This window comes from Bos indicus, chromosome 27 (assembly GCF_029378745.1).
Source record: "Bos indicus isolate NIAB-ARS_2022 breed Sahiwal x Tharparkar chromosome 27, NIAB-ARS_B.indTharparkar_mat_pri_1.0, whole genome shotgun sequence".
NCBI lineage: Eukaryota > Metazoa > Chordata > Mammalia > Artiodactyla > Bovidae > Bos > Bos indicus.
Genome location: NC_091786.1, coordinates 26,997,666 through 27,020,286, shown reverse-complemented (window position 1 = coordinate 27,020,286; position 22,621 = coordinate 26,997,666). Strand labels below are relative to the sequence as shown.

Here is a 22,621-nt window from a genome sequence, read left to right as displayed (position 1 = left end):
AAAATACTGATTTTAGGAGATTTGGAACATACTCAGAAGCTCTGAAAAGCCCATTGATAATGATAGTTAATTTGTTTGTATATCTATACTTCATCTTCTGCTCATATATGTGGATATGCATTGTACAATGGTCATTAAAATACGTTACTACTTTTATACTATATAACTTTTTTACTGATTATAAAATCAACATTTTCCATACCATTCAATATTTTTTGTAATATCATTTTGAATGACTATATAATATTCCACTGTACAGCACTACCATAAATTTGTTACCAAATTTTTCAATGTTGGGATAGAAATTACTTTTGCTTTGTTTTGTTTTGTACTTTCAAGTAGTACTTGGATTATTCATGTAGGTACATTTTACACACACCTGTGATTATTTGCTAAGAATTAATTGATTAATTCTTATGTGTCAAGTTAGGAGTCACAGGTATGTGTACACTTTCCCAGCTTTTGCTATGTAATGCCCAGTTGTCCTGAGAAAGGTTATACTAACTGCCATTCCTATGCAAAGCATGGGAAATGTTTATTAGCTCTTATCTTTACTATCTCTGTGTATTATATTTTTTAAAAAATATTTGCCAGTCTAATATGTGGTAGTTTCTCATTGTTCAGTTTTTTCTTTTTCATAGTTACTGCCGAGCTTAACATTCTGCAGGTATTCACTGATAATGAGTGAATTGCATATTAATAACTTTTGCTAGATTTTTGTTTTTCTATTTTTTATAATTGATTCATCAGCATTATCAATTCATTAAAGTGAATCTGGAGAGTTAGGGTTTTCATTGTATAATGTTTTATCACTTAGTGCTTTCTTTTTTAAAATAAAAAAGTTTTAAGTTTTTTTTAATAAACTTTTTAATTTTGGAATAAATTTAAATTTACAGAAAAGTTATTAAGATAGTACAGACAGTTCCTGTATACAGTTTTCCCTAATGTTACCATTTCATGTAACTATGGCAACTCTGTTAAAACTAAGAGTCTAATAGTATATGTATCAATTATATCTCAATTTAAAAAAATAATAAAATGAAAGAAATCAGCATTGGTACAGTACTGTCTGCTACAAATTTTTGGTTTCTGCCAGTTTTTCTACTAATGTTTTTTCCTCTTCCAGTGTCCAAGTACAGAGTACCACACTACATTTAGTGTTGTTTTTAACTTTGAATGAATTATTAGCACATGAAAAAATAAAAGTAATAGAATTGCTGACTTAAAATTTGTACATGTTTTCATATTAACTGCACTTTTCCCCACCTTTTATCACTTAATGGTTCATAGTCTTTAAAATTTTTATACTCATTTTTTTTCTTTAAATTTAAATTTATTTATTTTAATTAGAGGCTAATTACTTTACAGTATTGTATTGGTTTTGCCATACATCAACATGAATCCACCACGGGTGTACACGTGTTCCCAGTCCTGAAAATTGGCTTACAATTGTATTGTTTTCTGCCGTACAATTTGATCATTTTTTTGTGATGTACAGAAGTTTTGGACTGTTTACAAAGAAGCACGGTTTCGGTTTGTGGGTTTTGGCAACATGGTTAGAAAAGAATTCTCTTTGAGAGTAGATAAATATTTGTATTTCTCTCTAAGTGTTTACATTACTTAAATATTTAATTTATTTGGTATTTATTTTGGTTTATAGATTAAGAGACGAATTTAATGTTTTTCAGGTCCACACCATTTAGTGAATAATCCGGTTTTGCTTCATCTGTTTCAAATGATGCTTTTAATATTATGCTGTACTTTTATAGCTGCTTGGACTTATCTGGACTTTTTACTTTGTACAGTTTTTTCCATCTCTTTTTTGTGGTAGTATTCTTTTTAAAAGTGGTAGTATTCTTTTAAAAAGTACTTAATATCTGGAAGTACATGTCACTTTTCCTATTCCATCATTATTTCTGATTCAAATATTTTTTTCAAAAATTTTGTAGGTTATTCTTGTTTCATCTTCCAGGGAAGTTTTTAAACTAAAACTCATTTCTGTAAATGGATTTTCTGAAATTTTTGTTAAATTTTGTTACTATAGTCTTAGAGTCGATTTAGGGAGGAATTGACATAATTCTAATAAGTCATCCCATTCATCTGGGACATGAATTATCTCCCCATTCTAATCTCTTTCCTTAAAATAGGAGCTAGTTTTACTTTCCTGGTATGAGAGTTTAAAATGTTCTGGTATATCTTTATTGACTTTCTTTTTACCTTTTCCTCCCCAGGTTCTTTTTGGGAAAGTGAAGAAAATTCAGCCTTCACTAGATAAAGGCAAGGTTTCTTTGGATCCTTCTCCTAATTTTGACTGCCATATGTCAAGAAATATACCTTCTCTGAAGGATACCATTGAACTACAAGCCTACAGTTCAGCAGTATGTTAACTTTTTGATTCACTTGACTGTTTGAAAGTCACTGGCCTCACATTGTATGATACAACTCTTAAAACAACTGTCCAAAATATTAAGTGGAAATCTCTTACTTCATTCATATTTGTTTAGGTCATGTAATATGACCTGAATACCAAATAAGCCAATAAGATGACAAGGTAACACAAAGAATATCTGCTTCACAGATACTGCATTTTTTTATGAATTAAAGGTTTGTGGCAACTTTGCCAAGTCTGTTGGCACCCCTTTTCCGTGTAATATGACCTAAATAAGTAAATAGTTAAAGCTGATTTAATATTTGTGATCTGAAAACATTAGTAAAGAAGCTTCTAGATTTGCATTTAATTTTGTTCCAAGTAGCTACTTTTATTTTAAATGTTTCATAGATTAATGCCTAACTTGCAAAAGAAAGATACTTTGAAATAACCTTACTGATCCTTTGTACTTTGTACAAGGATAAAAGGCTTATGTTTTAGTCATTAGATAGTAGACTAATTATTAAACAGTAATTTTCTATCATATCTAAAAGAGACACTTTTCTAACCTTTTAACCTTTTATAGACTTTTAACCTTTTATAGACGATTAAATTATAAATATCATTATATATAATCATATATATATGATTAAATGAGGATATTTTAGAAGTATCCCACATCGGAGAAGGCAGTGGCACCCCACTCCAGTACTCTTGCCTGGAAAATCCCATGGACAGAGGAGCCTGGTAGGCTGCTCCTGTCTATGGGGTTGCATAGAGTCGAACACGACTGAGCGACTTCACTTTCACTTTTCACTTTTCATGCATTAGAGAAGGAAATGGCAACCCACTCCAGTGTTCTTGCCTGGAGAATCCCAGGGAGGGCGAAGCCTGATGATGGGCTGCTGTCTGTGGGGTCGCACAAAGTCGGACATGACTGAAGTGCCTTAGCAGCATGCTCCCACATGTAAGATGTATTAAGCTATTGTTATTTTTCTAGTTGACTTTTCCTCCTAGATAAAACACAATATAGTGGTTCCTAGCATATGCAAAACATTGAAGTTTTAATGGAGAAATACTTTTTTATTTAAACATAGATTGTATCTGTTTCTGCTGATATTCAAAGCCTATCAAGGAAAAAATATGTTATGGAGAAAAAAATTCATCTTCAAGAAAACTAGAGTTGAAGAAGACAGGGAGAGGGGAGATGTGTGAAAGATGGTTAACAAATAGCAACATGGAGTTAAATAGATTTTTTAAAATAGAAGCTTATTCAAGTCTGTAAAAATTAATCATCATAAAAATGTTCTTTATCTTCTAGGTATACTTATATGAATATAATATTCTTTCACAGCCAGTAGATAAACCTAGGCAGTGTCTTCCATATGCAATAGTAACAGTAAAATTTATTGGTCAAAAAGTAGATAATGGACACTTTATGACATCTTTGAGATCCCTCTCAACAGGATTTCCTAAGAAAACTGGTAAGAAACATATATTTTTCTACTTAAGTAGCATCTGTGGTGGTCTTACTGCTGAATATTATTTTCTAATACATCATGAATCTCTAAGCAAAATAGGTGTGCTTTCCCTGTTTTTGATTTTATATATCTAGAATTGATGCTGTAACTACTTTTTACTTCTTTTTCTCAGCATTATGTTTGTGTGATTCTTCCATGTTGATATATATATAACCATAGTTTCTTCATTTTCACTCATATCTATATTTATACACACACACACACACACACACACACACACACACATAATATTCAATTTTATGACTATACATTATACCTCTGAGTATATTTGGACATTTTGTGGTTTTCTTCATATTCCAAGCATTGCTGTTTTAAACATTCATATAAGTGTCTCAGTGCATATATGCAAACTTTTCTACAGAGTATATATCTACATCAGGAATGTACCACTTAATGTAGAAACAATGTCATGGTTTTCAAAAGTGGTTGCATCAGTTCAGTTCAGTTCAGTTCAGTCGCTCAGTCTTGTCCGACTCTTTGTGACCCTGTGAACCACAGCACACCAGGTCTCCCTATCCATCACCAACTCCTGGAGTCCATCCAAATCCATGTCCATTGAGTCGGTGATGCCATCCAGCCATCTCATCCTCTGTCGTCCCCTTCTCCTCCTGCCCTCAGTCTTTCCCAGCATCAGGATCTTTTCAAATGAGTCAGCTCTTCGCATTAGGTGGCCAAAGTAGTGGAATTTCAGTTTCAACATTAGTCCATCAGGTTACCTTAATTACTCTTTATCATTGCCAGCACAATATACTTTTTTAAAAAAATATTTCTGCCAGACTCACAGATTTGAAAACAAACATATGGTTACCAAAGGTAAAGGTTAAGGGGGAGGGGTAAGTTAAGAGTTTGGGATTAACATGTATACATTAATATATATCAAATAGGTAATCAGCAAGGACTTACTCTGGAAACTCTACTCAGTAACCTTATACGGGAAAAGAATATGAAGAAGAATGAATATATTTATATGTATAACTGAATCACTTTTCTTTATACCTGAAATTAACACAGTATTGTAAATCAGCTATACTCCAATATAAAATAAAAATTAAATTTAAAAAGTTTCTGCCAGCATAGTGAGTGGGATATGTTATCATTATCAGATCAAAAAGAGAATGCTGCTGCTGCTGCTAAGTTGCTTCAGTCGTGTCTGACTCTGCGCGACCCCATAGATGGCAGCCCACCAGGCTCCCCCGTCCCTGGGATTCTCCAGGCAAGAACACTGGACTGGGTTGCCATTTCCTTCTCCAGTGCATGAAAGTGAAAAGTGAAAGTGAAGTCGCTCAGTCGTGTCCGACTCTAGCAACCCCATGGACTGCAGCCTACCAGGCTCCTCCGTCCACGGGATTTTCCAGACAAAAGTACTGGAGTGGGTTGCCATTGCCTTCTCCCAAAAAGAGAATATTTACCCATTAAAAGCTATTATTTGTCTTTTTCCCCAAGCCCCACACTACCCCTAAACAGTCACCAATCTGCTTTCTGTCTCTATAAGCCTATTCTGGCCATTTCATATGAGTGAAGTCATAAACAGTAGCCTCTTGTGACTGGTGACTTGCTTAACAGTGTTTTCAGGGCCCAGGCATGTTGCAGCATGTATCAGTACCTCATTCCTTTTTGTGGAATAATATCCTGTTACATAGATACATTACATTGTGTTTATTCATTCATCAGTTGATGGCCATTGGGTTGTTTCCACCTTTTAGCAATTATGAATATTTATGCTAAGAACTTTCTTGTACAAGGTTAGGTATAGATGTGTTTTCTTTGCTCTTAGGTATATAGCTAAGGAGTCATGTGATCATAGGGTAAGTCTGTATCAACCATTCAAGGAACTGCCAGACTATTTTCCAAAGTGGCTGCACCATTGATATTTACCTTAACAATGTATGTGGGTTAGAATTTCTGCACTTTTCTTGTTTACACTTGTTATTATCTGACTTTTATTATAGCCATTTTGTGGATACAAGGTGAGGTTTTTCAGAGTATAAGTTTTATACTTCGTTAAATGTATTCCTAAGTATTGCACTCTTTTTGATCCTCTTGTAAATAGAGTTGTTTTCTCAATAGTGATTTCCTTGGGATTTTCTATATGCAAGATAGAGTCCATATGCAAATAGAGGTAGTTTTACTTCTTTCTCTCCAATCTAGATGTTTTTTATTCTTTTTCTTGTCTAATTGCATTGGCTAGAACCTCCAGTGGAATGTTAAATAGAAATGGTAAGAGTGGTCATCTTTGTGTTGTTCCTAAACTTAGGGGTAAAGTGTTTATTTTTCCCCAGTAAGTATCATGTTAGCTGTGGGTTTTTTAAAATGTCCTTTACCATGTAGAGGAAATTCCTTTCTATTCCTAGTAAGTTGAGTGCTTTTATCTTGAAAAGGGAAATTAATTATCCTTCAGAATCTTAAAAGGTATTTTAATGTGAATCTTCTTGTGCATTTAGTGGGGTTGGACATCTTTTTGTATTTGTTGACAATTTTTATTTAACCCATGATTTTCTTAGTCATATACTTTGCCCAACTATCTACTGTATTGTCTTTTTATTAATCTTTTGAAGATACTATATATTTTTATGTATTCCAGTATATGGAATAATATACTGTTAGTCTCATCCCCATTTTTGAACATATTTCCACTATAGCTTACTATAAATGAAAGTATAATCACAATGGTTATATAATTTGGGAATCTTCATCAGAGCTATTTTTTTTTAACATTTTGTCAAAACTAAATGGCATGTTCTCAATGATATGATTATGACTTCATATATTATTCATGAGCAGTTTCTCATTGTTAGTCTGTTTTAATAATGGTATTTTCATGGTACTGCTTACTTATGTACCCAATAGCTCAGTTGGTAAAGAATCCGCCTGCAATGCTGGAGACCCTGGTTCAATTCCTGGGTCAGGAAGATCCGCTGGAGAAGAAATAGGATACCCACTCCAGTATCCTTGGGCTTCCCTTGTGGCTCAGCTGATAAAGAATCCGCCTGCAATGTGGGAGACCTGGGTTTGATACATGAGTTGGGAATATCCCCTGGAGAAGGGAACGGCTACCCACTCCAGTATTCTGGCCTGAAGAATTCCATGGACTGTATAGTCCATGGGGTTGCAAAGAGTGGGACATGACTGAGTGACTTTCACTTTCACTTAGCTATGAATGCTTTGTGAACATTTTACTTGCTCATTATGCATTTTTATAAGTTCCTTTGTTATTCTGTGAAATTCTTTATGAAGTTTTAGGAATAATCTCTATAAAATTTAAAGAAAATTTGCTTCTATTTTCCAGGTTTTTATTTACATATATTATTTGCCAGAATATTTATTTCATAGTGGAGCAGGGGTAGTGGTTTGCTTTGGCTTCTAGGAAGGATTTTGTGCAAACTTTTTGATCTTCCACCCACCCCCATTTCTTCACCTAATTCCCCTTTCCTTTCTGTTTTTGTTCTCCTGTGGTAGACGGAAATGAAGCAAGGTAACAGTAGATACAGGGAGATAATTTGACCTAATCATATATAGACTCTATTATAGAATATCTGCTTGTAGGAAACTAAGAGAAGAAAGACCTAGTCTCTGATAAAAGTATGTTTTTAATTCCTGTTTAATTTTTCTATTTCTTAGTGTTTGTCAGAATTCAAATTTTTATGGCAAAGACATGTTGGTAAGGGGCCTAAAAGACAGAATTTCATGCTACATCATTTATTGGTCAGTTACTCATCCTCTTCTCTTCTTGCTTTTTCTGCTGAGAACATACTTTAATCATCATTAGATTATTTGATAGACTTTTTAGTCAGTGCCACTCATGACATGGTTTACTTGCATTAATAGAGTTGCCTGTAGGAATACTTTTTCTTCCTACTTTTCCTTACTTTCTTATTATTTCCACAGAAAGAACATGCTCTCTGAATAACTGTACAGTGGCCAAAAGAATTGGAAAAGGAAAAGATGCTACTGTCATCTTTGAGCATTTCAGGAAACCTATAGATCCGTTTGTTCAGGAAAACTGTTTATGCGATGTGTCAAATTCAGAGATAAATCCTTCCAACTCAGATATTTCTAATTGCTATGGAAATACGCAAAATGGAAACATTTCTGTACTTGAAACATGCAGTGGACATATGGAGTACAATTCAGCAGAATGCAGAGACACTTCTCAATTACTTGCATGTGATTCAGGCTATTCATTTATTCCCAGTAATACCGGAGAAAGTGTTAATAATGGTGACCTCCTAAATCTGACATATCTTAAAGCTATTTTAAGTAGTCTTGCTGCTGCTTTTCCCCTTCATAACAATACTGACTCAAGCACAGTAATCACTTCAAAACTCATCAAAGACCCAAGACTGATGAAGAGAGAAGAAAGCATGGGAAAACATAATACTGTTACAGGTTTAAGTGAGATGTTGCCATTTGAGAAGAGTTTAGATTTTGTTAATTCAGAAATAAACTTGTCATCTATGCCAACTGATCCTGCCTCCACATCTGAAGGCGTGCCTGGTGATCAGACTGTTACTAATTGTTTGGATGCCTCTTGCTTCAGAATTTCTTTGGATGATTCACAAACCCAGGCTCACAACCTGGGCTCTAAGACCTCTGATTATACAGCTCCCAATACAATTACCATGGCAGGACAATGTGAGAACCAGGATGATTTTTCCTTCCCAATGTTTTTGTCAAATGTAGTTTCAGAAGTTGAAATCCAAAAACACGAGGAAGAAAAAGCTCAGAGATCCCAGCAGAGAGACACCATCCCATTTTTAACTGACGAAAGCAGTGAGTCACATGACTCTTATGAATCAGTGAATATTTGTACAGACAAGTACAGTGGTCCCATCTCTCCAGAATCACAGTTTTCTAATTTTAAAACTGTATATGAGACTGGTCACCAAATGTCTACACTTTTTCCACTCCAAAGTAAAGAAAGCATACATGAGTACGTTCAGAATACTGGGAAGATAAGGAACTTCACCAAGCCGGAAGACAATGCCAAACATGAAGGAAAGCAACGTTTGTGGAAAGGAAATGATCGTTCTTTTACTAATGAAAGAATAGGTAATTACATTTCTTTGAACCAAGACAACAAAGAGGATGAGAGTCTTGATTATTTGCAGGAAAATTGTGATCAAATATTAATTACTCAAGGGTTAGAAAAACCAAAATCTTTGCCATTTACCACAGAAGAGAAGTATGAGCTAGGTCACCTAGCATTGGAAATACAAAACAATCTTACTCCAAGAGTGGAGAGACTTCCACAGAAGCCTCCTAAAAACTCTCTAGAGTATAAAGATAACACTCATACAGATTTTGCCATTTCTCAAAAACTAATGGAGCTGAAATTGGAAAAACCAGATCAAAACTGTGTTAACATTACAGCTGATGCTTTCCAGGAAGCAGAAGACATTCCCCAGACCACACAACTGCCAGCTGTTACTTCATGTCATGATATTAAAACAGCTCATGATGCAAATTGCAGCATAGCTAGAGAACATATATGTGTTCAAAGGAGAAATGAATATGATCCAGTGTCCCTAGAAAACATTCAAAGAGACTGCAAAGAAACTCCTCTATTTAACAATAAAGGTCAGCATCATACTCGGTTCTGTATTGCACAGTTGAACAATGATGTGCACCGGAATACTGATTTCAGAGAACAAAGTGATAATGATAAAGAAAGCCAGAATGAGGCTGAAATGGAGAACATTGCTTCATCTGTAGAAAACAACATAGGGAATATATATGGAGATGAGAAGCAGAGTTTTCAGACACACAAAACAAATTTTTTTACCAACATAGGTGAAAGGAGGGTGAATAAAGATGACAATAGCATTGAAATTCTGAGTTCTGAAGAATTTTCTACTGCTTTTAAGTTAACTACTGGAAAAAAACATATATGCCCTGAGTCTACATCATTAGAAAATGAAGATCTCATTACCGCCATAAAAGAAAAAGATATTCAGCATACTGAAAGGACTGGAGAGCATTTGACTTCCACAGCATTTCTTCAAATTGCAAGTTCTTCGGTACATGTAGCCTCACGTGCTGCAGTTGAGATAGCCGATGCTGCAATGCCTGTGGTATGCACAAATCCTGAAGATCACCAAAGAGGCCAGTTTAAAGAAACTTGTTCTGATTTTGGTTTGTTAAGCAAACTTGAGGTTTCTGCTTCTGAAATAAATACAGATAAAAATCGATTCCACAACTCATTTTATCAAACAGTAAGTGCCAACTCAGTTCTTCAAAGCTTCAAATTGGATAATGAGACTGAAGTAGGATCAGAAGAGAGTGATGATGCTTTTCCTGTGAGTATTCCACAGGATGCTTATAGCCATGGAAATGTACTTTATGAAGAATTCGAGGACTCCTATGAGGCTCTAAAGTCTCGCATCGATTGGGAAGGTCTGTTGGGAAGCAGTAATGGGGAGATGGAAGTTTTGAAAAGCACCACAAGAGGTGAGAATCAGGACCAGCATTGCTCTGAGGAACACAGTTGTGCTTCTTCCTCTACACAAAATTATGAACCAGAGCTCGTCCAACCAATTTTACTTCCTGATCTGCAAGTTACGATTACTAATACATTTGTGAAAGGATTCAGTCCTACTGTTGAGTCCCTTGCATCGAAAGATGATTTCTGCAAATATGTAACTGAAGCCACAAAATCAGAAATAAATGAGGAGGAAGAAGTTCTAGAATTTGAAATTCATTCTCAGTGTTCTGCTAAAAATTCATATCATCCCTCTGAAAGTGAATTTGGTAATATAAGGCAAGAATCTGGACTAGCAAGTAAATCTGAAACCTCACTTTCTTTGGACTTGAGTCATAATATGCATGTGAATCACATGTCTGAAAAACAAAACAGACCTTTGCTAACTGAACCTTCTGATGTCACAACAGTAAACAAGGAAAACAGATATTCCCTGACAGAGTCAAAAACCAGTGGTGCTGATACTAGAAGTAAGAAGGAGACAGAATCAAGAATTGGCAAGAGAAAGCCCTGTACACCTTTCAGGGACCAGAACATACCAGATAAAAATTTAAGACATCACGAAATTTGTGAGAAGAGGAGGAAGCTAACAAGTCAAGACTCATTGGAATGTTTTTTTTCGTTATCCCAAGAACGAATTAAAACCTTTTCACAGTCAGAAAAACACATTGGGAGTGTCCTGGATATTCTAAATAGAGAAGCATCTTTGTGCAAAAGCCAATGTCTTTCCAGAAAACTTGACAGAGCCATTCTTCACTTAAAAGATGCTCACAGAAGAGTTTACATGTCTTTGCAGCTGATAACTGAAGTGGGAGAAAACGGAGGGGGCCCTTTACCAAGAGCATATGCAGTAATATGCAACAGTTTCTGGGAAAGTTGTGACCTTCAAGGTTATAGTTCTGTGTCTGAAAGAGGGTATTATTCCACTAAACATTTTCTGTCAAAAAGAAAATACAATATACCTGGAGAGAATAGAGCTTTGGGATTTGAAGTTGATAAATCATTAACTCATGTATCAAAGTACAACTTTTATAAAACAAATAGAGAGAGACTCACAGAGTGCCTTTCTGAAAATGTGTCCGGTGTCTCCAGTAGTCACACAACAATTCACATGAGAGAATATTGTGATCAAGTGTGTCCAGAATCACAGTTGGCCCTGTGCTCCATGTCTCAAAGTACAAGTCAGTCAGCTTATACTAACAGCAGTGTGAGAAATCCCAAATCATCAGAACTTCAGCCCTTTTCTAGAAAAACTGGATGTCTCTTTTCCCCAGACTGCCCAGATGAGAAACTCACTAAAAAAGAAAATGAAACTGATAGAGAGTTTTCATCTAACATTAGTAAATATGAAAAACTTGAGAACCATTCAGCACTTGATGATAATCAGTATACAACAAAAGTAAACAATTCTGAGGCTAAAGAAATAATAAGTAAAAGGAATTTGATGTCTTTAAGTTGCATAGAAGAAAACAACATAAGTTTTAGTGTGGACCAAAATTATGATGCAACTTGTATAGCCCACCCAAAAGTGGAAACTGACATAGTTATTTCCGTCTTAGAATCAAAGGTGAAGCATTTTTTCAACACTGATATCTACAAACCAAATAACCTTATTTTATCTGGTTATAAAGGAAACCTGGAGGTAAATTTTCCCATAGAAAAATGGACAACTCCTAAGGAGATCTCCAAACCAGGAATTATTACAGGAAACTTCCTTATGGATCCATTAAGTCAAACTCATATTCCTCAATTGTTATCAGCCGCTCCAGCGACAGACAGTGAGGGAGAATCTTCAAAGTCTTCCATGGCTAAACAGAGCATTACTGCTGTAGATTTCCCAGCAATGTCTACCATTGCACCACACTATCTGCAAGGATGTGGTGGAAACGAACTTCAAAAGACAGAATATTGCTCTTCAAGTAAATGCGTTCATGTCGATGGGGATGAAACAAATGTTGAGAATTCTGAGGTGACTGTCACATCAGAAACCGAAGAAAGTAAAGACAGTGAGAGGAAGAAAGTATTTCCCGATGACAGTTTTCTGGTCGTAAAAGACAACGTAAAGGGCTCTTCTTCCCAAGAAGGTATTGCAGAGAAAGACGTTCAGGACGGAAAAATGTGGAAAGATAAACAAGCAGAAAAAAGAAAGGATTCAGTTCACATGAACGTGACTGAAGGATCAAGTGTTAAGACTGAGTACAAAGATCAAAAGAATAAGATATTAGAAGGCTCCTCCTGCTTAAGTGAGAAAACGATGAAAAACAACTTGATTGATTCTCGTGTAAAGATTAAAAAGGCTACTGAGGCAGTCTCTTTGAGAAACATTGCTTCTAATCAGCGTAACAAAAGAAAGAAAAAGGAGGGAAAAGTTAGCCATGACCTTCAGTGTGACTCCTCATTACCTTCAGAAGTAGCCTGTGACTCCAAACCAGGCATTACAGGGAGGAATCGTATGCCTCATCTGTGTGGCCAGTCTGAACCCTCCAAAGTCTCTCCTCCTCTGAAGAAGAAGTCAATGAATGAATTCAAAGAAAAACATTGTCAAAGTAATAATTTGGCTCCTACAGTTAAGCTCACTCAAATTTTGAGGAGGGCAGATGAAACGTCATCTGTACAGATTCTGCAGGAAGAAAGTGAAGTTTGTCAAAATATTCTTCCTTTGTTTGTTGAAGCTTTTGAAAGAAGACAAAAATGTTCATTTAAACAAATCTTGATTTCAAGAGACCTGTTGGTGGAAGAAAACCTGTGGTGTAACTGCAAACACAGATTAAAACCGTGTGCTATTGACTCCTTGGTAGAACTCCAGATGATGATGGAAACTATTCAATTCATTGAAAACAAAAAAAGGCTCCTGGGAGGTGAACCAACATTCCGGAGCTTGCTCTGGTATGATGAGACACTGTACAGCGAGCTGCTTGGCAGACCGCGTGGATTTCAGCAACAATCCAGTTTCTATCCGGCTTTTCAATGCAGATTAAAATATAATGCCTTCTCTGAGCTGCAGAGCTATCATGATCAATTAATCGAACTGTTTGAAGAAACCAAAAGGGGAAACAATTCATACTACGCATACTTAAAATACAAGCGACAAATTGATGAATGTGAAGCAGTAATGAAGCAGCGTTCAGATTGCTTTGACTTTTCTCTTTCTGTGCCATTTACCTATGGAGTTAACTTTGGAGATAATTTAGGAGACCTAGAAACCTTGAGGAAAAGTACATTAAGCCTGATCAGTATGTATGGGGACTATCCCCAAATTGATTCCTGTCCAGGAAAACAAGACCATCTGTGGATTATCTTAGAAATGATCTCCTCAAAAGTTAATTTTATCAAGAGCAATGAGGCAGTAAATATTAAAATAGCTCTTTATGGTCTGGAACATATCTTTTTTGATGCTTCAAAAAGTCTTGTTTGGAAAGAAAAGAGACAGTCTTTCTGCAAAAAATACTCAGAAAGGAACAAAGAAATGGTACTTAGAATGAATCGATATGCAGTTTCTAAGTTGCAGAAGATATATGATACATTGTCTAAAGATTTAAGCAGTGAACAAATTTCTACTATTGGACTTGAGGAGAATTCAGTGATTGCTTCCAGAGAGTCCAATGCTGTAGTAAACAAAGCAACAATTAGCATGGAAAACTCTAGGCTTAATGGTACTTTGCTTTCACATCCAGATACCTGTTGTGTTAGTGAAATACTGGATCAAGCTGAATTTGCAGATGTGAAAAAATTACAGGAACTCACTTTGAGATGTACTGATGACTTAGAAATTTTAAAAAAATATTTTCAGTTGCTGCAAGAAGAAAACACAGATGATATTTTTATCACCGAAGAAAATAGTTTGTACATGATGAAAAACTACAGCCATAAGGCAGTAATTTTAAAACCTGAGGCCACTGAAACCTATATTGAAATCGTCATGCTCTCAGAAACAATTCACTTTCTTAAAAGCTCAGTGGCACAGAAACTAGACAAGCAGAGGTTTCGAAGTATGCTCTGGTTTGATGTGTCACTTCTTCCTGAACTGGTTCACTGCCAAGAAAAAATGACTTCTTTCTCATTTCTGAAAGGCGATCCAACAGATTGTCTTTGGAAGGTGATAGAGACTTCTATTTCTGAGCTTAAGAAAGATCTGGATATTATCTACAAATATAATGAAGCTGTTAACTGCTCCTATGCTGTTCGTTTGCTGTCAAGAGAACTTGAAGAACTTTCAGAAATAAAAAACCTTCTTATGAAGTCGGAGTATTCCATTTCCACATACATCAACTTTGTGCCATGTATAGCATCCATAAATTATGGAAGCACTGTGACAGAATTAGAATACAACTACAGTCAGTTTTCCACACTGCTTGGAAGTATAACAGCCACACCTCGGAAGGATTTAGGGAAAATGGTCCATATTATGAAAGTCATGAAAACGATTGAACATATGAAGATAATATGTGTTAAAAATGCTCAGTTAACCATTTCTTTTATCCTTTGCCAAATGCTGCACAACAGAAAGACTTCCCAACCAAAGAGAAAGAAAAATGCGAATAGTCATATAAAATGTAGGAAGAGTATCAAAAAATCCAGTACCTGTGGGAAGGTGCCTTTAGTTTCAGAGTACACAATTAAAAATGTTTCAAATTCCTCTAAAAAACAACCTATCACTGTAGACAAATGTGGAGACTCTCAGGAACAAGAGAAAGATACTGCTGTTCCCAGTTGTAAAAAACAAAAGGTAATGAATGTTTTAAAGTGAGTTTTGTAAGTCTAAGAGAGCGAACTTGTTGAAGCAAACAAGTATGTAGTTTACAGAATTGTAAAAATTGAGAATGCTTTAAATGTTGCCTTGCAAAATGAATTTACTAATTAACCTTTTAGATTAAACCATTCATATTATCTGTAAAATGATATGAATGACTGTGTATATGAGAGATGCCTTAACAAATGTCTACCTTTAAACTTACAAATTAATTTTTTATTAGAAAACGCTTCTTGGAAGGTTGTGAATTTTAATAATTGCTTAAGAGAAAGTCTATATTATGAGTGAGCTGTATTGAGTGAGTGACTAAGTATTTACTGAATAGCTTCTGTACAACAAGGCTATACTTAATGTTATAAATATTAAAAATTGACAGTGAAGTCTATGTTCTTGACCATTATCACCCACACAGAGAAACAGTAGCAATATTTTAAAATATTTAATTATGAAGGAGTTAGAAGTTGTCATACATAAGTACATTTTGTTTAACAAAATTTATACAGCATTTATTAAATAGTTGGCAATGTTGTAATGACTGTACAAACATTAACTGTTTTTATTCTTCACAAAGTGCTTTTTTCATGTTTTTTCAATGATTTAAAGGGGAGAGGTTCTAAATATAGTTATAAGTAGTAAGTCACCGGGTCTTAGGAAAAAAGTACTGTTTTACAGAATAAGAAAAATCCACACTTGACTGACATTACATACCGTGGGGCTGGGTGACTGGCTTACTGAGAAGGAGATAAACACAGAGTAGGCTTCCTACTTGTTGTAAGATGTGGGTAAAGAGAACGTTGCTAATTGCTTTTTTACAAAATTTTTCCAAACATTTTTCAAATATGAGACGTTCAACAGAGTCACTGATTTTTAAAGGAGAGGATCATTAATGAAGATAGTTTCAGATGGTGCCTTTTAGAGGATGACAGAACAAGCAATTGCAGATGTCTGATAAATAAAATAATTAATATATTGTACTTTAAACCATCAACAATGTAGGTTTTTGTATTTTTTAAACATAGGTTAGCATGAAACATGTCACAGAAATCAAAAGAGAAAAGTCAGCATTCAAGCATGCAAGGTAGGAGTTGCCATCAGCCCTGTTTGATGAAAAATTGAATAAAATTGAGCATGTATTATGGAGCAATACTTGAACATTTACTTACTACCTCTTTGGGGTTTACATGTAACTTCAGGGACAAGAGTGTGCTAAGGAGGGGGGAGGTTGTTTCAGTCTCTTCGTTTGAATTTCATTATGCGTCAAAAGGGATGTCCCATGAAAGGTGTTTTTACAGTGATTTAAAGGGTAAGGAGTGTCTAAGTTCAGTTAAGAGTGATAAGGCAGCTAGGGCTTAGAAAAGAGTGATGCTTTACAGAGTAAGAAAGTAAAAGTCATATTTGACAGACATTATTTAATGAATTGATGGGGCTTCATGACTGGCTTAGTAAAAAGAACATCAGAATGGGACAAGTGATCAAATTGAGTTTTTTAAACTTGTGAATTTCACAGACCTGTCAAATTTCAAGACTGGTTTAAAAGATACAAATTGCCAAGTTATATTACTGAGAACTTAAGTCAAACATACACATATTATACTACTGTTCCATGAAAGGATTGTGTTAACACCACAGTACAGAAAGAACATGACTTCAAAATGCTAGATCTTTAAATACTTTTTTAATTCGTTATTTTTAGTAAAAACAAACTGCATTATTTATATTTTTCTAATTTTGACATGAAGTAGCACCACTGGACTTGTTGACCATTTCTTGTTTCATTCAACTCTGTAAGATTTTCAATTTATGACAAGCTGCATTTTTCCCATTTTTTTCCATCCTATGAAGGAAAATGAATAATAGGAACGAAAAAAGATAAGCATGTCATCTGTCTCGTTTGGTTTTGCCTCTCTAAATACAATCTTTTATTTACTCCATTTCTAGAATCTTCTGCCTGGCACACATGACTCTGTGAATAATCATGGAGTGGCATTAAGATGAACAGGCTCTCAGAGGCCCTTCCCTGGTGGTTCAGTGGCTAAAGACCCTGTGCTCCTAATCCAGGGGGCCTGGGTTTGATTCCTGGTCAGGGAACTAGATCCCGCATGCCACAACTAAGACCTGGTACAGCCAAATAATTAATTTTTAAAAAATGAATAGGCTATCAGAAGGGTAACAGAAACCAGTTCTGTAACCATCTCAGTTTTGTTACTAAGTATAAGTAGGTACTTGCTATTCAAAAAATCAAACTCTGCCTCCCTTGGCAGGGGAATGAATTCTAATATAAAGTCAATATAGGGTGTCATTGTCCTAGAAGAACATTCTCTAAGAGTGTGCCTTAGATGCATGGGTGGTTCAGTGGTAGAAATCTTGCCTGCCACGCGGAAGGCCTGGGTTCACGTCCCAGCCCGTGCAGCCACAGCATCCCCTTTACTGCTCTTGTGGCTCAGCTGGTAAAGAATCCACCTGCAATGAGGGAGACCTGGGTTCGATCCTTGGGTTGGGAAGATCCCCTGGAGAAGGGAAAGGCTACCCACTCCAGTATTGTGGCCTGGAGAATTCCATGGACTGTATAATCCATGGTGTCACAAAGAGTCGGACACAACTGAGTGACTTTCACTGCACTAAAAGGACAGATCATACAGGCAACTGTCAATCTGTAAGGTTGAGACGTCACTGAAACATCATTGGAAATGTGATAAAATCAAAATTGCACTTTGTGGAAACTGTCAAATATTATATTGATGACAATGCAGGTTGTCATTCAAGTGCCTTTTAAGGAGGCTAAGGAGGCTGAACTAAGTAAAATAAAAAACTAAGTAAAATAAGGGCTTTTAGTTTCATGAGTGGGATATACAAATTCCAGGCCAAAGATGAATTTGTCTTGACTGTGCAAGAATGGTCACCTTTATCTTTCATCTTGTTCTTTTCCACTTGTAATTCAAAGAATTGGTTGAGACACCAAAAATTATAATTACCTTGGGGACCTATTGGACTCTTTTGTTCTGGACATTCCATAATGAATGCTTCCTTCAGACTTCATTGAGACTGTCTCATTTAGATAGGAATGCCAAGGATGTTCAGTTGGCAAGAAATTTTGGAAGTCTGCTTCTCCTATTCTTGACCTTAAACAGACAAAATACCTCAGTCATTTGTGAAAACAGAAGATAATCTTTGAGCAGGGAGTCACAGCTGGTGGTTTCACCAGCTCTGTGTATCACTAGGCTGGAGGTATATGAATTAGAAACTATTGCAAAAAAATTAAAATCAGGAAATGTCTGAAGCATAAAATAATTTATTACAATATTGACAGCACTCTATATTTTCAGATGTATTGGAAAAATATTTGAAATGTGGAATGTATCACCTTCAACATGAAAAGTAGCTAAATTCAAATCAAGGGAGTAAAACTGGGGAAGTGTTTCTTGTATAGTGCAATACAAAGAGAAAAATGTGAAATCTTAAGAATTCTTCTCCCAAGTAAAATTTTCAAATATGTCTTTATATTGAAATTTTGTGACTGTATGTTTACAGTTGTTTGTATTTATGTATGACACGTAACAACCCACTCCAGTGTTCTTGCCTGGAGAATCCCATGGACGGAGAAGCTTGGTAGGCTGCAGTCCACGGGGTCGCACAGAGTCGGACACGACTGAAGCGACTGAGCAGCAGCAGCAGCAGCAGGACACGTAACAGGACTCTGAGGTCTCATTCTGAAAGTGAAAATGAAGTAGGACCGGATTCATCTGGCAGTCTGAAAAGAAGCCACATCTCTCCAAAACAAGTTGAAACTCAAAAATCAGTACCTTTAATGAACCTGAAAGATTCAGAAGATGAAAAAGATTTAACTAATATTTCATTTGCTACTTCAGAAGATTTCACCAGACAACAAGGGAACTTAAGTAGCACAAAGAAAAGAAATAGAAATCTTAGTGCTGCTCAAACAAAAAGTGAGAAGAAAACTTGCTCTGCTTTGGCAGTTTTTGACCAAAAAAGTATAGATGACACATTTTCAAAAGACCAGGAGATGCCTCCACAGAAATTTCTTAAAAATCCCCCAGATACTGCAGAGAAATCCTGTCCCTCAGACATAAAACCAAGAACTGATGCTTCTCTGAATGTATCAGAACCTAGTTTTGTTTTGTGAGTGATAGCCATGCCAGTTTAGAAATGACTGACTTTGAACCTCAGGATATTGAAATATTAAATTCATCCATTAATTATACATGCACCAGTTCTCCAAAACCCATGCATATCCAGAACAAAATTCCTGTTGTGCAAATAAAGCACGACCTGCAAAAACTGAGTCAAAAGAAAAATACATGAAGGACACATTGAATTTCAGTACTATACCCGTAGAAGCCTGAGAACATCACCCTTAATGTGAATCAAACAGTAGAATACTCTTTGTCTGAACAACAGAATTCAAAAGTCTTAGCTCAGAATGCTGCCACATACTTGAATGAAATTCCACAGTCTACATATACCCCAAAGTGTGACTCTCTCTGGGTGCTCATTTGAAACTTCACATCCTTACTATTCTTGGTGTGTTTATCGTTACAGCAGCAGCGATGGCAGTTCCACTCCCCAGACATACCAGGGAGTAACATTCTATGAAGTACAGCCACCTCCTCCTGGGATGTTGACTGCAGTTACAAGTCATTTTCAGAATACCCCTTCTCATCTTTTGTGCTCTCAATATTTTGGATACTTTGCTGGGGAGCCACAAGCAAATGACTTTGTGCCAGTGAATGACTATTTCCCACCTCAAATGCCTGTCTACAATTTTCAGCAGCCAGTTTTTTCACAGTATACTCCGCATCAACCATCTACTCCGTACCCTTGCTCTCCTGATTTAGATGCGCTTCTAGAAGCTCCTTGGACTTACGGTGAGTTTCACAAGCCTTAATGCTTGCTTTCTAGAGTTTTCACTTTTATCTTTGTACATTTTTGTAAGTGGAATTTACAGCAAGTGGTGAGATAACATTTTTCTGTGAAGGCTTGTAGAATTGTTTAAATATCAGGCAGTTGAATTATGTTGTCAGTGGAAACCTAGTTATCAAAGACTGAGAGGAAAAAATAAGTAATATCACTAAGCTGTTCTTCAATAAAACCCAGCTTCAAGGAATAATAGTTAAGTAAATTATAGTTAATGAAATATGAAGCAACCATTGAAGGGTTTATAAAAATTTCTGGTGACAGTTTTCAAAACTGTATCATATAAATTATGTAAATAAACGGTTAGAAATACTGAAATAAAATACACTAATAGTTTAACTTGTCTCACTGAGTGATAAAATTTCGGGTTTGTGGAGAGTGTTCTTTATTTCCTAGGTTTCCTATTGTGAACATACATTTTTTGATAAATGGAGGAAAAAATAGAGTAAAAAGAAGGTAGAAAAGGGAACTTCAATCAGATATATAGTATTCTAATATAATATCGTGGCCTACGTGAATGGAAGTTAATTGAAGTGTATTGGTAGAGCAACTTGGTAGATTGCCACTGGAACTTGAAATTTTTTTTCTGAAACAGTTCTGCTTGTAGAATATAGTTTTAATTAAAATGAAAGGCATATTTACCATAGTTAAAGCAAACTTTGAAAACAATTATTAATAGTTCTGCAAAAACTACAATTATCTATTGGCGCACAGAGTCGGACACGACTGAAGTGACTTAGCAGCAGCAGCATTCTACCATCAGAGGTACAAGGTACTGTATGTAATCATCTCTTAATGTCCTAAATGGGGAAATAAAAGATTTTCTTTTAAAGTGAAAAGTTGTTTCTCAAGGAAAATCATAGTTTTGTAAGTTGTGTGTGTCTTCAGATATAGAAGGTGAAAAATACCACTTGCAAATTAAGCCAAAAACTAGTTTTGAAGGTTTGATTTGACTTTTTGCCTCTACTTGGTATTAACTGCAATATAAAAGAAGGAAGAAAATATATTAACACTATCAAGGGTTTGTATTTGTTAAAATAGAGAGTTCAGTAAACATGTTGAGAGACTTCTCTGGTGGTCTAACAGTTAAGACTCTGCCTTCCAATGCAGGGGACGTGGCTTTGATCCCTGGTCAGGAAACTAAGGTCCCACATGCCATGGTGTGTGGCTAAAAATTTAAATAAATAAATTGCTGAATTGTGTTTTTTTAAAAAGTTCTTTCTCAATCCTGGAATCTTTTACAAACTAAAGGAGAAAATTTTATTGACTGGATTATCACTCATTTGTCTGAATAGGGAAAGTTAGGGTAGTTCTGTTTCTAATTAGGAAACCTCATCACAGCAGCACCTGTATATTGGAGTTGCCACCAGTGCCCGTTAACCTATAGGACAAAACTCAAATAGGTTAGGTTGGAATGCAGGGCCCTTCACAGCCCTGCATACACAGCCTCATTTCCCATCACTTCCACCTCTATATTCAAACCACAGTGAACTGCTTACTGTTCTCTCCTGTGACCGTTCCTCTTGTATTTCCATAGTCCTTTTGTGTGCATTTCTTACACAAAAAAAGTGTTATGTGGTGGTGTGATTATCTCTGTATCCTTTCGTTCCCATCCCACTCCACCAAGTAAGTTTAAACAGGATTGGAAAGTTTTCACCTAAATCATAGCCTGAAAAAAAACTATAAAGGAGGAGGGAAAGAAGTGGGCGGGGAGGGTATATGACTATGCTTTTTCCTTTTTGCTCAGTTTGATACATTGCTGTTGCTGCTTTAATGATAAACACAGTGTAGTAGACATGGCAAACCTATGAATTAAAAAAGACATTTGAAATGTCAGAATAGGAAATCTTTAATGTAGTTGCTGCATAAAGGTTTTCATAGTTTGAACTTTCTTGTGTTAATAATTATTATGATGCTAAAAAAGCTATCTCTGGAATCAAATCCAGCTTTACTTCTCAAAATTTTTAATTGTTATCACTTTGACTTGTTCATTTGCTAAAGTTGTGTCCAACTCTTTGTGACCCCATGGACTGTAGCCTTCCAGATTCCTCTATCCTCCACTGTCTCTGGAGTTTGCTCAAATGCATGTCCATTGCATTGGTGATACTGTCTAAGCATCTCATCCTCTGTCATCCCCTTCTTTTTCCTGCCCTCAATCTTTCCCAGCACTGGGGTCTTTTCCAATGAGTTGGCTCTTCCCATTGGGTGGCCAAAGTATTGGAGCATCAGCAACAGTCCTTCCGATGAATGTTCAGGGTTGATTTCCTTTTGGTTATATTATTATTATATTTGGTTACATGTTTCCTTGGGTTATATTATAGCTCAGTTGGTAAAGAATCCTCCTGGAATGCAGGACACCCCAGTTTGATTCCTGGATCAGGAAGATCCGCTGGAGAAGGGATAGGCTACCCACTGCAGTACTCTTGGGCTTCCCTAGTAGCTCAGCTGGTAAAGAATCTGCCTGCAATGCAGGAAACCTGGGTTTGATCTCTGGGTTGGGAAGATCTCCTGGAGAAGGGAAAGGCTACCCACTCCAGTATTCTAGCCTAGAG

The 22,621-nt window shown here is 35.9% G+C and overlaps 1 protein-coding gene across 15 annotated transcripts in view; it reads left to right on the top strand.

Moving 5' to 3' along the window:
* The window catches only part of TEX15 (testis expressed 15, meiosis and synapsis associated), an 82,350-nt gene that overhangs the window by 56,491 nt on the left and 3,238 nt on the right, over window positions 1-22,621 (top strand). For 14 of the 15 annotated variants that reach the window (XM_070781343.1, XM_070781354.1, XM_070781349.1 and 11 more), the window contains 5 exons: window positions 2,232-2,378; window positions 3,690-3,852; window positions 7,795-15,113; window positions 16,157-16,215; window positions 19,695-20,020. In XM_070781343.1, coding sequence (XP_070637444.1) covers window positions 2,232-2,378; window positions 3,690-3,852; window positions 7,795-15,113; window positions 16,157-16,215; window positions 19,695-20,020 — 8,014 coding nt within the window. Of the gene's footprint in view, window positions 1-2,231; window positions 2,379-3,689; window positions 3,853-7,794; window positions 15,114-16,156; window positions 16,216-19,694; window positions 20,021-22,621 lie in introns of those variants that run through there. The other variant, XM_019953629.2, reaches the window with a different exon arrangement.